At 45.3% G+C, this 19,011-nt stretch overlaps 1 protein-coding gene across 4 annotated transcripts in view; it reads left to right on the forward strand.

The window, feature by feature from the left end:
* The window catches only part of ARHGEF9 (Cdc42 guanine nucleotide exchange factor 9), a 221,819-nt gene that overhangs the window by 79,416 nt on the left and 123,392 nt on the right, over positions 1–19,011 (forward strand). The window contains exon 1 of one of the 4 annotated variants that reach the window (XM_074882936.1): positions 8,207–8,346. The exons of 2 other annotated variants lie outside the window; for them this stretch is intronic. In XM_074882936.1, the coding sequence (XP_074739037.1) occupies positions 8,317–8,346 (30 nt within the window). In that variant the 5' untranslated portion in view covers positions 8,207–8,316. Of the gene's footprint in view, positions 1–8,206; positions 8,357–19,011 lie in introns of those variants that run through there. One more of the 4 variants, XM_074882939.1, reaches the window with a different exon arrangement.

Here is a 19,011-nt window from a genome sequence, read left to right on the forward strand (position 1 = left end):
TCAGTGGGGAAGACCTGTGAACTGGTTGTGTCAACGAAGGTCTGATGAGGGGGCTGTGGGACTTGGAGGGATCTTGAAAATTAGCCTGGGATGACAGCAGCATGCTCAGTTGGTTTGAAGAGCTGCAACCTTTGGTCTTCAGTGAATTTACATCCCTCTGTGGATGGTGGGTGGGGAAGAGAGAGTCTCTCTGTCTTTCGTCTGACTCCAGTGGGTGACTCAAGGCAGTGTTCTCTCAGAAGGGCAACCTCAAGATGCTTTAGCAGCCTGAAGTGTTGAAGGGGAGCATCTCTCTGGGTAGTTTTCCTGACTTAAAGTCAATAGTTACAGTTAATAGAGGGACTTGGCAGAGAGGTTTCCTTACGCTGATTAAAGTGGCAGATGATGCTCCAGCACAAAAAGTTCTCCTAGTGAGGTTGGGACTGATCCCAGCTGCTCCTTTTCATGCTTGTTTCACATGCCCAGGCATGAGAAAGTAGAGAGGGAAGTGTGCAGGAAGGCACTAGAAACCTTGAGATTGACCTGACCCAGCCACATGAGAAAAATACGCCTGTAAGGACTAAATGTACATCATTCTAGACAATACGGCCAAAATACTCTGTTATCCTGGGTGTCCATCATTGAATATGCCATACTTGTAGGGCTGAGGTTCAGCTGCTCCAGGAGCCCTCCCTGCTCCAGGGTGCACTCCTCTCTGTGCAGCTTGCTTGGCTAAGGGTCTCTTACCACACACTTGTAACTCAGACTAACTGAAGCCATGAAAACATGGCCGTGAATTGAGTTGCTTAAGCTCAGCATCCAGGGCCACAGGTCACAGCTTGAATTAAATAATGGAGCTAGAAGAGTGACAAGTGAATATGAAAGACTTCTTCACATCACTCTGTGCATTTTGATGAACTGTGGCCATAACCTTATAAATATGACCTGCTCGTTAAGCCTTCACCTGCCTGATGGAGATGCAAGGTCTTGGGAGACCAATCTACTTGCCTTCTGTACAATAGCTTTGTTTATTGAGAGCCAGGATGTAAAATTGTTATTCAAGGAGTAATCCCATGGACTTCAGCGAGAGCTCTGCCTTGGCTGGATCACACCATGCCATCTCACCGCTGTGGTTTCTGCCAGTGCAGATATCTGGATGGAAGGAAAAACATTTCTGTTCCAGGGATTAGTATATATTTGTGGGTGTAGGCCCAGGTCGGGATGTCTGAAGGCATCCAGCTTCAGTGAGATTCCCTCTGCATTGGGGTGGGGGAGAGGGGACAGACAGGAGCTTGGGTGAATCTAGCTTTTAATGTTGTGATAGGGATGGACTGTAAGACCCCCTAGGCCATGAGGCATGACAGTGCTGTGGGCCCCGGAGGCTCTGTCCCTGGGTCCTGCAAGGGAACAGCTCTCCAGGCAAGAGGGAGGAACATGACTGCAGGATATATGGCTTTGCCACTCCCTTCTGACCTTAAAATGCCTGACCTGGGGAGCATCTATTGTTTCCCTGTAGATCTTCTAGTGAATAGTAATATTAAGCTCTAGTTTTCTTTAAAAAAACCTCTTTTTTGGCTGCAGATCTCTAAGTACACAAATGAAGTGAATTTATATATGAGCATTGTGCTATTGTAAAGCCCTTTCTTTTCCAAATTTAGTTTTATTCCTTTTTTTAATCTCCATAGGATTTTCCCTGAATAAGCAGAACTAGGGCAGTGCTAGTAACAGATGGACATAAAGAAGACTTGGATGCTGGAGAGACAAAATTTTAATGGCATGGGGAGCTGAACTGGGGTGCTTTCCTCATCACCCTAAGAGTTTAATTTGACTGCAGGTTATTAATTTTTGCCTCTGAAGCAGAGGTCTTAGCAACAGAGCGCGTTCCTTGGCAACAGACTGCCATGGTTTAATTAAAGCAGGTGTGGGAGTTTTAAAAATGCCACTGTTGGAAAAAGTTGAAAGATATTAGCAAATCAAATGGGCTGAGGCATGAGTCGTCTTGTCAGTCAGATGGGGGTGACAAGGAAGAAGGAATAGTAAACAAGATGCAAACTGTGGAGGCAACTTGGCAAAGGAGCAGTTCTGGAAGGGAGGCGAGTACGGGACTTGCATGTTTTGCTGCCTTTCCAGGGGCCGGGCTGTGGCTTGCCTCAGCTGTCCGGCAGGATAGCGTGGAGAAGGGTAGAAGGAATGTTGGTGTGTCTGGGAGGTTGTGTGCTGTGAACTGAATAATTTACTTAAGAAAAAATTGCTTTTTACAAACAGGTTTTCAAACTGTGGTTTTCCACTAGGGCTTTCATGAAAGTTAGTTTGTTTTCATCCTCTCAAAAATTGAAGCTGTTGTTTTGTTAGTAAGCTCAAACAAGTCAGTAAGCTTTGGGGAGAGTCTGTGGACAGCGTGGCTGTGGCCCATTCTGTCATTTACCTGCTTTACCGTAGGAGCAGGCTGTATATGATACTCACCTCTGCCTGGAGCAGACTGAGGTCTGTTTGCACTGTGACTGCTAAATATAAATATACCGCATAATTAGTAATGCCAAGTATACATAATTAAATTAGAAATAACTAGTTTGTGCCAGCATATAGAGTGTATGTACATGTAGCTGACCTGGACTGGAGAAGTGGTTTGGAACAGAGAGAGACAAGTTTGGGCTCCCTTGTTTTGTCCCTGCTACAGTTTTGATGTGTAACCCTGGGCAAGTCATGGGAAGACCTTATACCTCTGGTTGGCAGCTGCAAGAGGGAGATAATAATCTTTTTCTCTTTCTGTGGTAAACAGCAAGATCCTGATCGCTTACATCAGAGCAAATGATTTTTATGCACTTGTTCAAGTCCTATAATTTATGACTAAAACTGTCTTTGTGTCAGAGTTAGTTCAGGAGGACACTTGTATCTGGGGCTTCTGAATATGTCATCTTCTATTAAAGAACAAACAAAGTATCTTGTAATGTACCATAAATAATAATAATACTTTGCAAGAGCCCGAAGCACTGCGTTATTGCTGTGCTAATCTGAGAGTCACTGGGCCATTATGAAAGTATTCCGTGGGGTTTGGGGTTTTTTCCTGAAGGAAGATACGTATTTCATAGCTGTGTAGCATGGCTGATTGGTTTATAAAGGCAGGCTGGATAATTCCTAGTAGAGGTTAGACAAGTTTCCCTCCTTTCTCATTAATTAACCTGTAGGATTTGGTGCCTTTTCAGTTCAATAGAGACAATGGCTGCAAGAACATATTTGTGCTCTCTAATATGTCATGAAGAACATCTGCCTTCTGCAGCAGTGAAATAATCATTATGTGACAGGGCTCTCCAAAGAGCACTGTCAGTCTCCTGCTTGAATGAGGCAATTCAGGGCTGGAATTTTGATGGGGAGGCGTTTGCTAGGGCATGTTCTCTAAGGCCTGCAGTCAACATTGTAGTTGGGGAGGAAAGTGAGAGTGGGTGAAAAGTAAAGGAAGGGAAATCCCCTTGTGAAGGCAGTGGCAGGGGAGGAGAAGCAGCATCGTAGAAAAGGTTTCCACATCCAGATAGTGGTTTATAGCATTATTCTTATGGTGGGGTTAAAGATTGGAGGTCTTGAAGATCTGAAGGAGATTTCAGTGGTGATGTGGTAATATAATACAGTGAAGAAAAGAGATTAGAGGCAGGTAAAATCCTGTAATGGTGCTGTGCTTCCTTCACTGCTCTCGCAGGTTGCAAGAAAACTAGCTATCAAGTTTGGCATCCCAGTATTGTATTTTGGATCTGTCTCAAATTACAGATCTGCACCCAAAAGCTGCCCTGTGATACTGCAGCATAATAGTAAATAGTGGTGGATCAGCAGGGTGGGTGTCTGCATATATTGGATCAGACAGCAGATTGCAGTGGGAATGTTGTTAGTCTCATGTGTGTTACTTACATGACTCCAAATGTATTGGATAAGGTACAAGGATGGAGATTGCTTTTTCAGCAGTGCAATGTGATAGTAAATGTCCTCTGCTCATACCTATTTGCTCTGCTTTTGAATCATTCTCCAGCTGCAAGTAATTAGGAGAAAAAAGTTACACATGGAAAAGTGGCATTAATCTAATAATTATAGTCCTTAGTCACAACTGCTACTACAGAATGGTTTCCAGGTAGACCTTGTCCCTTCCTTCCCTGCCTTCACATCTCTACTCACCTGTGAGATTATTACACATTATGAATATCAGTCACTTGACAGTCAGCAGTAGACCCCAAACTGGACTGGACTGTCAAAGGGAAGATGTATCTGTGATTTGGCATTACCTTGTGTGTAGCCTGCTACTGTATAGGAAGATGCATGGGGTGGTCCACTTAGGCTGGAGGCACAGGGCGTGTGGCGTGGGGCTGCACTCTGCCTGCTGCTGCAGTACAAATGCAGGTCAAGGGTTTGGCTGTGGAGACTTTCAGGGCTGAGTGTGAAAGCCTGAACCAGCAGTGGGCTGGGAGCAGTTTCCTCTCAGCCCACGGGGGAGTTGGAAGGATGCTCCATGCTGCAAGAAGTTTTATTAGTCTGTACAGATTTAGACCAAGTGGCTGGATTATCCCAAAAATTGGTTGATCCAGACCCAAGAGTGTGGTAAAAGGAATTGTGCAGACAACAGGGATCCAGAAGCAGCTATCTGAGGCTGAAACATGCCAGCTAGTTTTGGTCCTTATTCTGTAGGGAAAGAGACTTTTAGAGTGTGTGACAGGTAAAATGTAACCAGACCACAGCTCTGCTGAGAATGAATGGGACGTTGTGTTATCGACGAGAAATATATGAGTTCTTACAAGGGACTTACTCTGGAGTGATCCCCAGATGGACCAAGGACCCACTCTGCTCACCTAAGGAAAATCTATTCTCTGTCTCCCCAGTGGGTTTTGGTGCTGCTTTGTGTTGTCTCAGGTGTGCGAGTTACCCCTGGGGACTTTGCGGCAGCACTGGCAGACCTCCAGCTGATGTGAACCTCTGCAGAAGAAGTACACTGAATGTGCTGACAGTGCAGCTGTGATGCATCCCCACCTCCTGTGGTCAATGGAGTGGTGGGGAAGGGATAGCTAAAAGGACCTTCTTCTCTTGCCTATATCTTCAGTGCCTTTCTACAAATAGAGGCATTTCCTCAAATTATTCTAAGCGAAATTGAATTATTCACTATCCTTGGTAGTAGAAATCACCTTTTTTGTAAGCTAAATCACAGGGCAGGAGCCTGCAGTGCAAACTCTGCGCCCAAATACCACACACTTAAAGTTGCCTCTGTTTCCCCTTAGGCAATATGGATTTTACTTGCAGTGCCCATAGCGCTACTCCATGCTGCTGCGTGTGACTCACAGCTCCGGTGCCTTGTTTGAAATACTACGTGTCTGGTGTGTGCTGGTAGGGCTACCCACTGTGCATTCATGTGCGCTCGGTTGCAACGTCCCCATTCAAACGCCTGGCAGAGCAGCCAAGACACAGTGCCCCTTCCTGAAAGGCAGGGACTTTCCTCTGTTGTGGGATTGCTCCAGTGGAGAAACTCGCAGGCAGCTCTTCCTATTGTGCCCTCTGCTCTGGCAGGGGCTCTGGGTTTGGTCCCCTGTCCTCTAGCTGGCTGCAAAATGCTTTGCATAGAGAGTGAGGCAAAAGAGGTGCATTTTCTTGGCAGCGGAAATGCAGCTGGATTCTTTCTGAGATTGCATGTGCCAGAGAAAATCGCTGCCCCCTTGATCTGGGCAAGATTGGATTTTGTGTGCAGACTGATGCTGATTCAGGGATTTGGCTAATCTCTGGTCCTTGTTGGCTTTTGTCACCTTTGAAGGGAGCAAGAATTAACCTGGCAACCTTTGGTTTACTTCTCAAACCAGCTTAACATAAACAAGGGATAGGTAGTGAAAAAGTGGAATATTAGCCTTATTGACAGGCCTAATCAACAGCTGACAGCAGGAGGAGAGAAACTGGTATAATTTCTGCTTGTGTGTAACAAGCCTCACAACAATTGTCCTCCTCCTCCAGATCCACTTTACCAATTAGAGCAACAGGGTGGGATGTGCCAGACAACTTCTCCCTCCATTTGCACTGCCAAGGTTAAGATGGGTGTAAGTTTGAAGTTAGTGGAGTTACTGGGATGATGCAGTGTGTGTTTTAAAGATGATCCTGTGCCTAAGAGGGTTTTTCTTGTATTATTTGTGTGTGTGCTTGACAATAATGCAGATCTCTCATTTAATATTACCTTGTAGAAAAAACATTTACGCTTCAATTACAGATAACCTGATCATAGCCTTTATTTTTAGTCCAATTCTTTGAAGGAAACAATGCCCATGCATTCAGGATGTCTGTCTGTCTGTCAGTTCTTCTGTCCCATGTCTCCCCAACCCCTACAGCTTTTGAATCAGTTGGTGAAGTTGCACTGGATCCGACTGACGTCCCAAACAGATGATGTACCTATGAGTTCTGTGAAAACTAGGGCTGCACAAAGATGTGGCCACCACATGCAGTAGGAGATTGGGCTCCCCCCAGAGAGGAAGGTGAGGAGCAGACCCAGACTGACAACACATAGGTTCCAGAATGGTTTTCAGAGATGGGATTTTCAGATGAAAGTCCCCCTTTGGATGTAAATAACTTACCTGAGGTTTCTATCACTCAGCATAGGAAACTTAGGCAGAATTCCAGAGTTTGGACATCTACAAGTGTTTGCCTCCTGACTTTCTTTTGTCAGTCATCTCTGGAAATAATGATAGCTGTCAGTGCCTGTATAAAAGGTGATGGAATATGGCTTGATGTAACTAGAGCAGGCTACGTGGGGCCCAAGCAATGCAGAGATACTGGGCAGCGTCCCTTCATTCTTGCCTGTACATCTGTCCTAAGCGAAGACACCCAGGCTCTGATCCCTCGCGCATCCTGCTGAATGGCACAGGACTAGCAGAACGTGGCAGTCATGAGGAGCTGCGTGTTGTTTCCTGACTCAGAATCTCCAGCTGCAGGAAAAATGTTGACTGCTCTGGAGGTCAGGAGCAGGAGATTCAAATGCCCTTCTGCCCTTGGGGCAGGAGAGCATGGAAAAAACCCCATTCAAACACAACCCTAAATCCTCTGCAAATGTAACAGGAGAATGTAAGTTCTCTACAGTTTTAGCACTATATCTTGTAATGGAACCAGTATATCCAGTGTACCCAGTGTATGTATATCCTGGCTGTGGGCTTCCGTACCTAGAGCAGGATGTCAGCAATTTCCCACACTGTCTACACAATTTGTATCTGCCCTCTCCTGCCTCTGAAGCTAGCTGCAGACTTCATTAGCTGCCAAAGAGGAGATATTGGGAATATTGGTGGGATATTTTGACTGTATTCAGGTGTGAGTCAGTCCTTGTGACGGGCTGCCCCTTCCTGCGGGCAGTCAGCTTCAGGAGGGTGGGCAGAGAGCTGTGGCAACAGTGCAGCAGCCTCTCTGAATGGTCTTGGCCAACTCTTTCAATCTGCACGTCTTCTCCATGAAATGGGAAGAACCATGTCGACATACGTGTCCCAGCTGGAAGAATCGGGAGGATTCGATCCTGTTTCCAGTTGGCTGTGCGCATCCCATATGCTCTCGCCACCCCTCCTAACCAGCGCCAGACAGACTGATCTCATCTACCCCAGCGTGGTGCGTGGCCATATTGATGATGAACGCTTAATGAGTGTCTTGTCTTTTCTAACTGTGTGGGGGTCTGTCGTTTCCTTGCTCTGACAGGAAAAAACAAGGGGAGTGAGCAGGGGGCTTAAAACCTTTAGTGGGGAGCAGAGCGTGGTGCCCGGGGGAAGATAACCCTGGGTAGCTGCAGCACTTTTCCAGGCTGGGACGTTTTGTTTTGATGGGAAGGGGAATTATCCTGCATGCGGGGAGCAGAGCGAGAACTTACTGCCCTTCAAATGTCAGCAAAATCCCTAGCCCCTTGCAGAGTGCAGAGGCATGTGCTGGCTCTGCAGATCTAGGAGTCCCGTAGTGCCGGGGGCCGAGTGACTGGCCATTGGCAGGAGGGCAGGGGTGCTGAGCACCTGCAGGGACCCTCCCCAAGTTCTCGTAGGGCCCCCCTCCCTCCCTTCCACTTCCCTGCTGCAGAGTTTCAAAGCATGGCAAGGGGAAAAAAAAAAGGACACCCCCCTCCCCTCAAATCCCTCGATCTGTGACTGAAATAAATAACTACAATCCCAGGTAGTGAGGAGGCTGCTAATAACGTGCTCTTGACAGGCACGGGATTGCCGGGCTGAGGGATGTCTGACTGAAAGCTCCAGGCTAGGGTGGGGGTGGGGGGCTTCTTTTTTTTTCCTGCCAGCTCTCGCCAGGCAGTAGGGATTTTTTTTTTTTTTTCCCCTCCCTGATAATAAGGACATCATCAGAAGCAAGATGCAGTGGCTAAGGGATGGATCAGGAATGGTGAGTTCAGGTAGCTATGTCTTTCTCTTTTCCTCTTATTGCAGTACTTTGATGGGGAAATAAGCCTCCGTCCTATCTCCTGACTCCTCCTTTACTCCCTGTCCTTGAAACCATTGATCACTCTGTAGCCATTTTATGGACTCTGCATTCCCAAACTGCTGAGCAAAAGAAGAAATTAAAAGAAAGGAAGGAGGGTGTGCATGTGTTGGATCGTGGGAGGGGGAGAGCGGTGCTTGGCAGGGGCTGGGGAGGTGGGTTTCGCTGAGGTGAACTGGTGGGTTTGTGGGGGAAAGCAAAAGATTTTCCAGGTGCTCGCATGTGGGGTGTGTGGTGTAACAGCTGGGGGAGAGGACTGGAAGGAGAGGAGTACTGAAACGGGGATGCTGGCTGTCGGCAGCGTTACCGCTGCTGGGACCTGTCAGATCTGCCCCTTCCGTGGATGATGAGTTGCGGTGCGGGGGGAGCCTGAATTTGCTGCTGAGCTGGACTGTCCCTGCCTTTGCTTGCATCAGACTGTAAAACACTCCTCTGAAGTGTAGAGGCTTCAGGAAAGCAGTTTAAACAGTGACAGCTCTGCTTAATAAAAAAAAAATACTGCCAATTTGCAGATGCCCTCACTGTGCCTGGAGTACAGCTCTGAGGGACTGTTATCTGCCAGGAGCGAAAGCGGGGAAATTCCCCCATCGCAGCGAGGTTCCCTGTTTCTCATTCAGAAACTTCCCCGTGAAAAGATGCGGTTGTTACCGAGACACTCCTCCTCCTCCCCAGCTCTCCCTCCTTGTACAGCTTTGCTTTGCAATGGCATTTCCCTCTGCTTTCCTCTCTGCACTGGGCTGGGTTTTTCAGGGTCTTTTTCGTTTTGCCCTTCCCTGGGCATTTTCCATCCTGCGGGGAGCCTCGGGGCATCCCTACGGGCTGGTCCCATGGCATGGACCCGCTCAGGGTGGCTGGCAGCCTCGGGCCGTGGGCTGCTGGCGTCACCTGGCTCAGCCCCTGCGTTTCAGCTCCATTGGGGGCACCCAGCAGATGTTACTGGCAGCGGGGATGATTTTGGAGCCAGTGCAGAAATCACTGCTGATTCTCTCCTGATGCCTGGCTGCCAGCTCTGTGACGCCCTGTGCAGCTTGCTCCTGCCCTCCATCCCCTCTAAGATACTTACACAAACAGGTTTAATGGTTTGTGCTTCTGAAAGACTCTGAAGCTGGTGCTGGAAATGTAATGTGGGGGTGTAGACAGCAGCCTGCAGTGGATAGCAAATTTGTTTAGGGTCCTGTTTAAGGCTTGTCTACCACCCAGCAACAGTTTGGGGGGGTTTGCTGCCTCCTCCCGCTCTCTGAGCATCCAGGCTTTTCCTTCCCCTCTGCCACCTTGTCCCCGCACCTCCCTGCATGCACGCCAGCATAGCACTTTTCCCCTCTCCGCCGGTGTCTAAGCAACACAAATCGCCTTTCACCCATTTGCCAATTTACATTTTCAGAGATTACTACGCTGAAAGAAAAGTGGTGATGGAAAGCTGGATGCAGCTCTTTTATTCTTTTTTCTTTCCTCTGGGGTGACTGCTGAGCTCTGGTGGGGAGGGGAGGGGATGTGGTGCAGGGCAAACTGCTTTTCTAATTGACATAACACAAGACTTGACACTTTCTCACCCTCTTATCTTTCCAGTTTCCTTTCTTGCTGCTGACAATAAGGGAGACTTTGTTATTTTGTTCTGATTAGTCTAATCTTTGCCTTTTCTTGGAGAGAAATTATAGTGGTTGCTGAATAGCCTGTAATTTAAAATATTTTTGGGGGGAAGTGAAACTTGAGTGATTGATTTGAAGCAGGTTCTACCCTGGAATTTCCCAGTATTACTTCTTCTAATAAGGGAAAAATTAATGAGAGGACTGTGGTTTCTGTATTTTATACAGCGTTTAACAACTTCAGCAGTATTTGAAAGTACTCCATGTATCTCTAGATCATCTGAAAATATGGTAAAAGATTATAACAAAACAACAAAGCAAAACTGAACCAAATAAGATTAATCCAGCAGAGGTCTTTGCAGTTGCTTGCAAGCAAGGAGCCCACTTCACTGGGGATGGGTGGCTGTGGTCTGAGGGATTCGACGGGTGAACAGTGCTCCTGTGCATGGAGGCCTGGGCTGCTGGGAGCGCTCTTAGGGCTGCACTGCGAAGCCAAGGTCCGTACAAATTCTGCTCTTTTTTTGCAAGACAAGGCATATTGGTCCAGATGTCCTGGCCAAATGCCAATGCAGATAGCTATATTACGTCTAATGCAGATTTTGCCTGCTGTTCCCATTAGTAAGTTACTTTAATTTTTAGTACTTAAAATGTTGTATCATATTGGTTTACTCTGCTAAACAAATGAGTTATTCCACATCAGGACTAGCTGCTTTTCAGCAAGTTAGTCTGAATATTATCATCTTGGTCTACTGGCTAAAATGTTCTACGGAAATGTAAAATGGCTCAGTTTACTCCTAAGTGAAGGTTGGCTGATCCATTCACACACATTAAGCTGCCTACCATATGGTGAAGAACCTTAGCCTTTCATCTAGAGCGACACTGGACCAATTTTCATGAGCACTGAGCCTCTGTTATGGATTTTCAGCTGTCTTTTTTTAGTCTGATATTATTTTCTGTGTATCTACTAAAGAACAGCAACAGAAATTTATTTTGGATAGCATCCTTGGACTTTGTTCTGCTCAGGCACATTGGTCTAAACTTGGATTTTAGACTGATTTCTCAGAAGTTCTGAACAACTCTGATTTATTGAAAGTGCTGTTTTCTGTCGTTTTCAGCACTGGGTTGGGCTACAGAATAAGACCCGTTCCCTTTCAGAGTTAGTCATCTCTAAGAAGCATGTCACTAATATTTTACAAATGATACTACCTTTTGTTCTTACGGCAGGTGGCTCCATTTCTAAATCAGCTCCTTAAACCTAGCTATTATTCCATAACATTAAGCTGTCAGAGCTTCTTTTTTTTCTCCTTTGCATGTTCTGCTTTTTGTTTTTTAAACAATTAATCTTTTGCCAATTATGTTAGCATCCCATGAGGGTATTTTACATGCTTCATTGGTACTAAGTTGCTAAACTCTGCTAGTATCTGTTTCTAACCCAGAAAGATGAAACTAATTGTCATTGGTAGTGATGAGAATAAATCTACGCATCTGATCGGCATTGGAAGTACGATGATTATTTGGTTAGGCATTCTTCACAGAGAATATTGATCTGGCATGATAATTAAATGAGTTGGTTTAAATCATGCCATAATACAGCCTTTTCCGGAATAGTTTTTTATCTGACAAGGGCAGAGTTTTTCCCCAAGCCTTTGGCTGTATTACAGGAAAGACAAGCATGCATCGTCCTTGGTATTTCCTCACACAGGGTCTAATTCTGGGCTTAATGTTGTGCCTGTGAAAATCAAAGTGAGTGCAGCCATTAGCTTCAATAGATGGAGTCCAAAGCTTTTTTTTTTTTTTTTTTACAGGCATATATAGCCATATTTTTACAGTGCATGTTCAAGTATTTAAAATCAGTCTGTTGATATTTTACATTTCTGTCTAAACAAAAAGTAAACTATTGTAAATTATCACAAGTTTAAATATGTTGAAAAGGAATTCAGTGAATAAAAGGGCCAAATACTGCAAGTGGTGGAGAAGTTCATGAGCAGGGCAGTTCGCCAGCCAGAAACTTTCTTACATTTTTCCTTACTGATTCTTCTCCACTTGTCAGGCTGCGAATCATGGGCTGCAAAATACAAAGACTCTTTGCACTCCATAATCCGAAAAAGCTCAATGTGAAGTTGGGGAAAAAAGAAGCGGAAGAAAGCAGTTCTGGTCTGATTTTTGTTTTTGAAAGTTTGGATAAGCAAATGCAGTTGGTGGAGAGAAGCCAGGCCAGGATGGGATGGGAAAAGGATCTTGCAGTATCCAGGCATTAGAGAAAAATGGGATGTTAAGAGGCACAGAGCACCCTGAACTCCCACAGAGATCAAAGGGAACAGAGAGCACTCAGCTCACTGCTGATCGAGCACGTAGCAATGAAGTACCCAGGGAAGCCGCAGTGAGCTGCTGAACAGTTTGGGTGTCCCGCAGAGGGTGCTGTTTGGTCTGCCATCTCCGCACCCTGCAGCCTCAAGTGGCTTATTGCAAGTTTGTTCATGTTCATCCTGGGACCTTTTGTCACTGGAAGTTGATACTTGGGTTGAATGAGATCTGCGTGCACTGGAGAATTTTGTGTTTGCTGCAGTGCTGTAATGCTCCCAAAGCCTTAAGTCAGTCCTACCAAATGTATTTATTTGTGGGATTTTTCTCACCCACATAGTTTCTGCTCTATTTTTCATTTCACTTGCAGTTTGGGGCTTCTTTAATCTCCCAATTATAGCCTCCTACTAGCATTGCTATAAGAGTACACACCCCATCTGTTCAGAGCAGGTCCAGGTTAAGAAAGAGTTGATACTACAGTAAATAAAAATATTTGCATAAATAGCTGATGATCGCCCTTGTGCCAATCCCAAGAGTGGCTAGGGGGAGGCCTGGCTCTAGTCCCCTGTGCAAACCATGGTTCTGTGCTCCAGTTCTTACCTGCTGGATAATGGACATGCTGGTAATTTCTCTGTCTCCTGAGTTATGCCCCAATGATTCATCAAGGATGTCTGGAAAACCCTTTGAGACTGTTGCTTGGAGGGTGCCATAGAAATGTGGAGCAATATTATGTATAGCGTTGAGCAGGATGCACTCGCTGGGAAACCACATGTGCTGTGTGGTCACAAAGTCCCATCTGTCCCTCCCGTGTTCAGGGTTTTGATGTTTTGAGCACAGCAGGCTTTGTAAACTGCAGTGTTTTTTTAACTGCTGAGAACCTGATTTCCTTGTATCTAGTCAAAGCGTTTTTCTTTTTTTTAAACACTTTGTGAAAAATCTCTGAAATGCTTCAAGCTAACATCTTAATGTATTTATGACATTAGCTGCTTCTGCTCCAGAACAGTTGTTCTGAATCTCTTTGAGCCTGGCTGTTATTTTGAACATGGCTAATTCCCTGAGTGACTAAGCTCTTAGATAATAGGAAAAATTCATCAAGTTATCTCGGTCTCCAATAGTTTCTATTGTTATGAAAAGACGTCTTATGAAAAAATAAATAAAGTTGCCTATTATGTAATGTGGGCAGGGAAAGGAAAGACAAGTATTGTTAGAGAATGGCAGGAGTGTCGTATCTGGGAGCCAATTTCAGGCTGTGAAATCTCTTAACTTGGTCTAGTAGGAGGGTGTGGGTGAGAAGTAAAGTCCAGTTGCTGGTCCGGAGCTGTGGTGAACTCTCACTGAACCCAGAGGGATGTATTCATGTGCAGAAGTGCTCTGTTCAGAGGGTATCTCAACTTCTGTCTCCCCAGCTCTGCCATGCTACAGAATTCCTTGGATTTAACCCAAGATAATGTTCGACTTGCAGTAAATTACACTGTACCGTCTCTGACATAGTTGTTGAACACAAACCTGAAGGTTGCAGGCTGAAGTGCTCAGAACTCCTGAAATGCCATGTTCTGGATAGCACAGCAAACCTCAGCTCTATCCCATTGAATTTCTATGTTGGCATTGCTGATTAATGATGCAGAAGTGCAATTTGTGCTTCTTGAAGAAGCCAGTGCAACACCAGGTTCTTTCCTGTGCCCGTTGTGTTTAACCCATGTCCTCCAGCAGGCAGGTTTATCTGTGTGATCCCGCACAGCGAGTGTCCCTTTGGCTCACCGCAGTCGCACATTGTCACGAGCAGTCGGCAGGAGGGCAGCGCTGGTCGTTCCTGGAAGGCTGTTGTATAGCATCAGATGGAGACCGCAGCCTGTGCTAGCTCTTACTGCAGGCGATCCCACTGAGTCGGGATGGAATAGGAAATGAAAGCCTACTGACATTCATTTGCCTCATTTGGAGAAAGAAAAGCTATAAACTACTTCTTCCTTTTTAATGCTGATATTATTGCTGATAAAATGGAGTGTTTTATGTTCTATTCATACATCTACTGATATCCATCTGGAATTCCTACTTCATTAGGTTGTCTCGCATCATTTTCTTCATTAAAAGAGTGCCAGATTCAATAGGCTGTTCCCTCTTCTTTTTTTGGGAGGCAGAGAGAGAGGGAGAAAATGATTTATATGAATTACATCTAATTCTCTAGGTTAATTTGTGTGAAGAACATGAGACCCATGGGTCAGCTTCTTAATAAGATGTTTTTTTCTTTACACATATCTTGCCAAGGAGAAATCCAGGGAAGCCAAAGCCAACAGTGTCACAGAAGGGGTATGAAGAAGGCTGCAAGGAGCTGAAAGCGATTTCTTCCCATCCTCATCCTCTTGCATGAAGCAGGGCTGTGGCTTCTGCTCCCATCTGCCACAGCATTGTGTCATGACTCTCAGTAAGTCATGGGACTGTGCCTGGGCTCAGCTTTCCTAATAAATACATGGTGGATAATTTCATGTTTCCCTCAGAGTAAGCTCAGGCTGACAGAGCAGCAGTAAAAAGTTGAAAAACAAGCCCCGAGGAGTGCACTGCATCAGGATTTTCAAATTCATAAGCCTTTGTATTTCTCATGGTGCACTGGCGCAGGGCCTGATTTGGCCATGCCCGTAAACAGAGCTGATTATAATCTGTTCGGTGGAGAGGGGAGAGTCCTTGTGCAGGAGGGCTGTTCATTAAGCCCACGCTTTCTGCAAGGTCAGTCAATAAAGGCACAAAGTAGAACCAGAAACTTTTTCTTCTTTTCTGCTTTTTACTCTGTGTAGTTTCTGACATAGCTGTTTAGTATGTGCATCATGGATCATGCTGTTTCCATTCTGCCTGGCATCTCACTCTTGCACTGCTAATTGCTGGACCTCTGCAGGCTTAAGCAGATGAAAATACTCTATTAGATGTGCTTTTTAACTGCATAGGAAATGCGATGCATTGGATTTCAAAGGACCTTCCCGTGTTGTGACAAAGCTGAACTACACCCTTTGATCTTCATGGCAAAGAGCTTTCTCTTCTCTGTGTCTGTGCAGCTATATTTCTCAGGGACCACAGTGGGGACACTGACCCTGGATTTAGTAAGGTAGTTTCTGGTGGGTGATCATTTTTTTTTCACTTACCACTTTGTGCCGGCATGTGTTGATGTGAAGATCTTTGCAATTTAGTGCCAGAAATGAGATCAGAAGCACTGGAGTTCCTCTAAGAGTGCCTGGAGGGAGCAGTGGAAGGAAGGGACTTGTCTTGGATTTTTCTGCAGTTTGGGCTTTGCTTTTTTAACCTTGTTTCCAGGCTCAACTGCAAGCCCAGAAGCCTGAGAAGTAAAATTAAGAAGTAAATGTCCATGTATTCTTTTAGGCCAGTTTTTTTTCAGACAAGAGAGAGCTTATGTAAGGTTAAAATGAAGATCTGAATTTGATGGGTCCTTTTAAACTGAACTTCCTCGGTCCCTGAAGTATTTCTCTGGGACCAGGGTAATTAGTGTTACCACACCTGATTTCTGCTGAATTTGAGGTTTTTTTTTCTTTTCTTTTTCAAAACTGGGAGTCTGAGCATGCTTTTAGAGTACAGGCTGGGGTGTAGAGCAAATGCAAGGAGGAGGGAAGGCACTTGAAACACGATTACCAGGGCCATGAGATTTTAGTTCAAATAAACTTAAAAATGGAAGTTTTGTTGTTCTCACTACAATCCAGACAATCACGATGGAATCAACCCCCCAGACAGGCTTGTTCTCCATGCCATTTCATCATGATTTGTACAGTGTTACAAAAGCTATGAAAACTGATTATATCAGTACATCATGCCTTGTCGTAGCACAGCCAGTGCTGGGATAGAGCCTTGCAGTTGCGTGTGTGTGGCACAGCACAGCAGCTGAGGGCAGGATGTTAGCAGGGATGCACTAAGCCATGCTAGGATGCAGATGACACCTGGTCAGGGTGCTCTAGAAGAAGCATTTGGGCACCTTTATAAGAAAACAGTTACAAGGATTTGACTTTACTTCCCCCCTCACAGCATCATGCAACTGCTTTAATTCTTTGACAGAGGAAAGAGCACCATCTGCTGAGATGCTGGCTCTGTTTGTAGAAGGAACCAAGATTAATTGAGGTCTCCAGATGTGGTCCAAGGCCAGCCTTGGTTAGTATCTGACATGTCACTACTGCCCTTCACGTAAGTGGTTAAGACCTGTTCATCTGGAACATGGATGATTAACCAGGGCTGGTGCACAAGTATATTGCACCCTCCCTGGCCTACCTTTGATTGTTGTCTGGGTGTTAGTATTAAAAGTAATGGTTATAAATAAATCAATCTCAACACTGGGGACATAATTCTGTTGTGTACTTGTTTTCTGAGAGGAAATTAGAACTGGTGAAGAAAGGTAAAGAGTTCATGTACTACAGCTTGCCCAGGCTCTGTATGTCTTTGTATATAGTATGTCTACCAAGGGTCAAGCTGTGGAGGTCAATGTGATGCTTCCCATCTTTTGGTGAAAGTCACATTTTTCTTTTTCATGGAATACTTAGAGCAAGCGTCCCAGAGATGCTTAGGTCTGGCCTCATAGCCTCTGAGCTTTTTACAGTGCTCTGGGCCAGTTGGTCATGCAGGTTAAGCAGCGCAGCAAACTCAACCTCTGGCAATGCCCTGTGTTCTCTAAACATTGCAAAAGTGGGCTTGAAAACTTGATTTACTTTCTTTTCCAGCACTCTTGGCCTTGCTACAAGAGCAGCTTCATGAGGTCTTGCTCTGCTCTCTTTCCTATCCACCTTCTCTGCCATTTCACTGTTTTGCAGGCTCTGAACTCTACCTTTTCTTATGCAGTTCTTCCTCTGAAGTCTATTTATGCCTCACTAGGTTTTGAGATTGTAATCTTATCCTTGCCCACCTCTCCTCTCCCCTTTGTCTTTCTGTAATTGTATTTTATATTAGTTCTGTAAATGAATCATTTGCTCATCTAGCTGTGCTGTGAATTTGCTAAAATGTGTTTTACAGTTAACGTGGAAGATGCTGGAGGAAGCTGCACTTGTTCCTGCCACCCCACTGCTTTATTTTCTTGTTTGTCTTTCTGGTAGAGGGCACTTGAGCTGCCATGGGAGGGAGGGCTGGGGCAGAGGGTATGGTGAAATAAAAGCTTCTAAGGGAGATGTCTAGACCAAGGAAAAGGAAGAAGGACAAAAGAAAGAAGTAGAGGAAGTTACCGGAAAAAAGTCCCAAATTCATGTGGACAGTGAGGAAGCTTTGCAGTTGAAGGATGGTGTGGACAGGCAAGGAACAGTGGGTGACTGAAAGATAATTTTTAACAGGCAAAATCAGACCCCCGAGTCTGAATCTTCATAGATATTCCTCCATTTTGCGTGCTCCTCAGTTCAGGTAAGGAATTCTAGGCATTTGGGGATTTTCAAAGCTTCCTGTGAAGCCAGTCCATAAATGTACAAGATTATGGAGATTCTTGAGGAAAAAACTGCCCTTTGCAGCAGTTCTGCAGCTTGTAGACTGGCATCTCCCATCTGGTCAAAGGATGGGAGAAGACTTTAAGAAAATCCTCCTTTTTGGAAGCATAGCAAATCATAATCCCACTGGCCTTTAATCTCTGAAACCCTGAGCCTAATTCCTGGCTAGATTTAGAAAAAAATAATCTGATGGTCTTCCCATAATCTCTAATGGAGTCCACGACTCAAACCCCACATCAGTGTGTGACATTGCAGGCAGTGCCCAGCAGAGGAGAGTGGGAATGGAAGAGCAGTTGCCCGTCTCCTGCCCGCATGTCCCTGAGTACAATTGCTGTTTGTTCCTCTTTGGGGGTAGTATTAATTCAACTGAAAAGTTTACACTTCTGTCATGGTGCCATATAGGTCTGAGATGGGGCTTCTGCTCAAAGAGGGAGTACAGGAGAACTGAAGCAGTGATTGTCGACAGCCATTTTCCCCCAGGCCATGGGTTTAATCCAATCCAGACCAAAAAAGACCACAGTTTTATTTGCATTCAGAATCACAAGCTACTCAGGATTTGTTTGAAATTTTCCCAAATTAACCAAAAGATTTATCTCCTTTGGCCGACTGATGAGCAGGTTTTCCTGACCTGGCAGAGTTGGCGTCCTCATGCCAAATCCCAGAGCTCAGCCACACTGCTTCCTACGGCAGCATTAACAGAATTCACTGGGTTACGAGTTTGCTTCATTTTTGTGGTTAATGGAAGAGGGAGCTGATGTTAGCTATGTTAGGAAAACATAGATGCCTCTGCATGTCCAAGAGATTACTGCAGTGGACATTGTTAATCTGCACAGGGTATCTACAACAGAACAGGGAATTGGAGCTGAAACCCTGTACAGCCACACAGCCCTGGGCTATCCTGCCAGCTCATGCAGAGACAGCATACCTGTCAGTGGGAGTGGAATATGGGACCTTTAAGCATGCAAATTATAAATCCTCTCTCCTGAGTTAGAGCTGTGTTTGTTTAGCTGGAAGTAGTGGGTTGTGCTAATTGCTAGAGACATCCATTGGAGGGAGTCGTGGTCACATGGCTGAGCCCAATGTATTACGCACATAAGGAATAAAGACTTGGCATCGTCTGCCTCAGAGGCTTGCCTCAAAATTACCATATTGTAATTAACGTTATTGTAGGGGCTCTTCTGGTTGGTTTGTTATGTGGGAGTCCAGAATACACTAGCTCTCTCTGTATATGTGTG

Source organism: Strix uralensis, chromosome 13 (genome assembly GCF_047716275.1).
Source record: "Strix uralensis isolate ZFMK-TIS-50842 chromosome 13, bStrUra1, whole genome shotgun sequence".
In the NCBI taxonomy this organism is placed as follows: Eukaryota; Metazoa; Chordata; class Aves; order Strigiformes; family Strigidae; genus Strix; species Strix uralensis.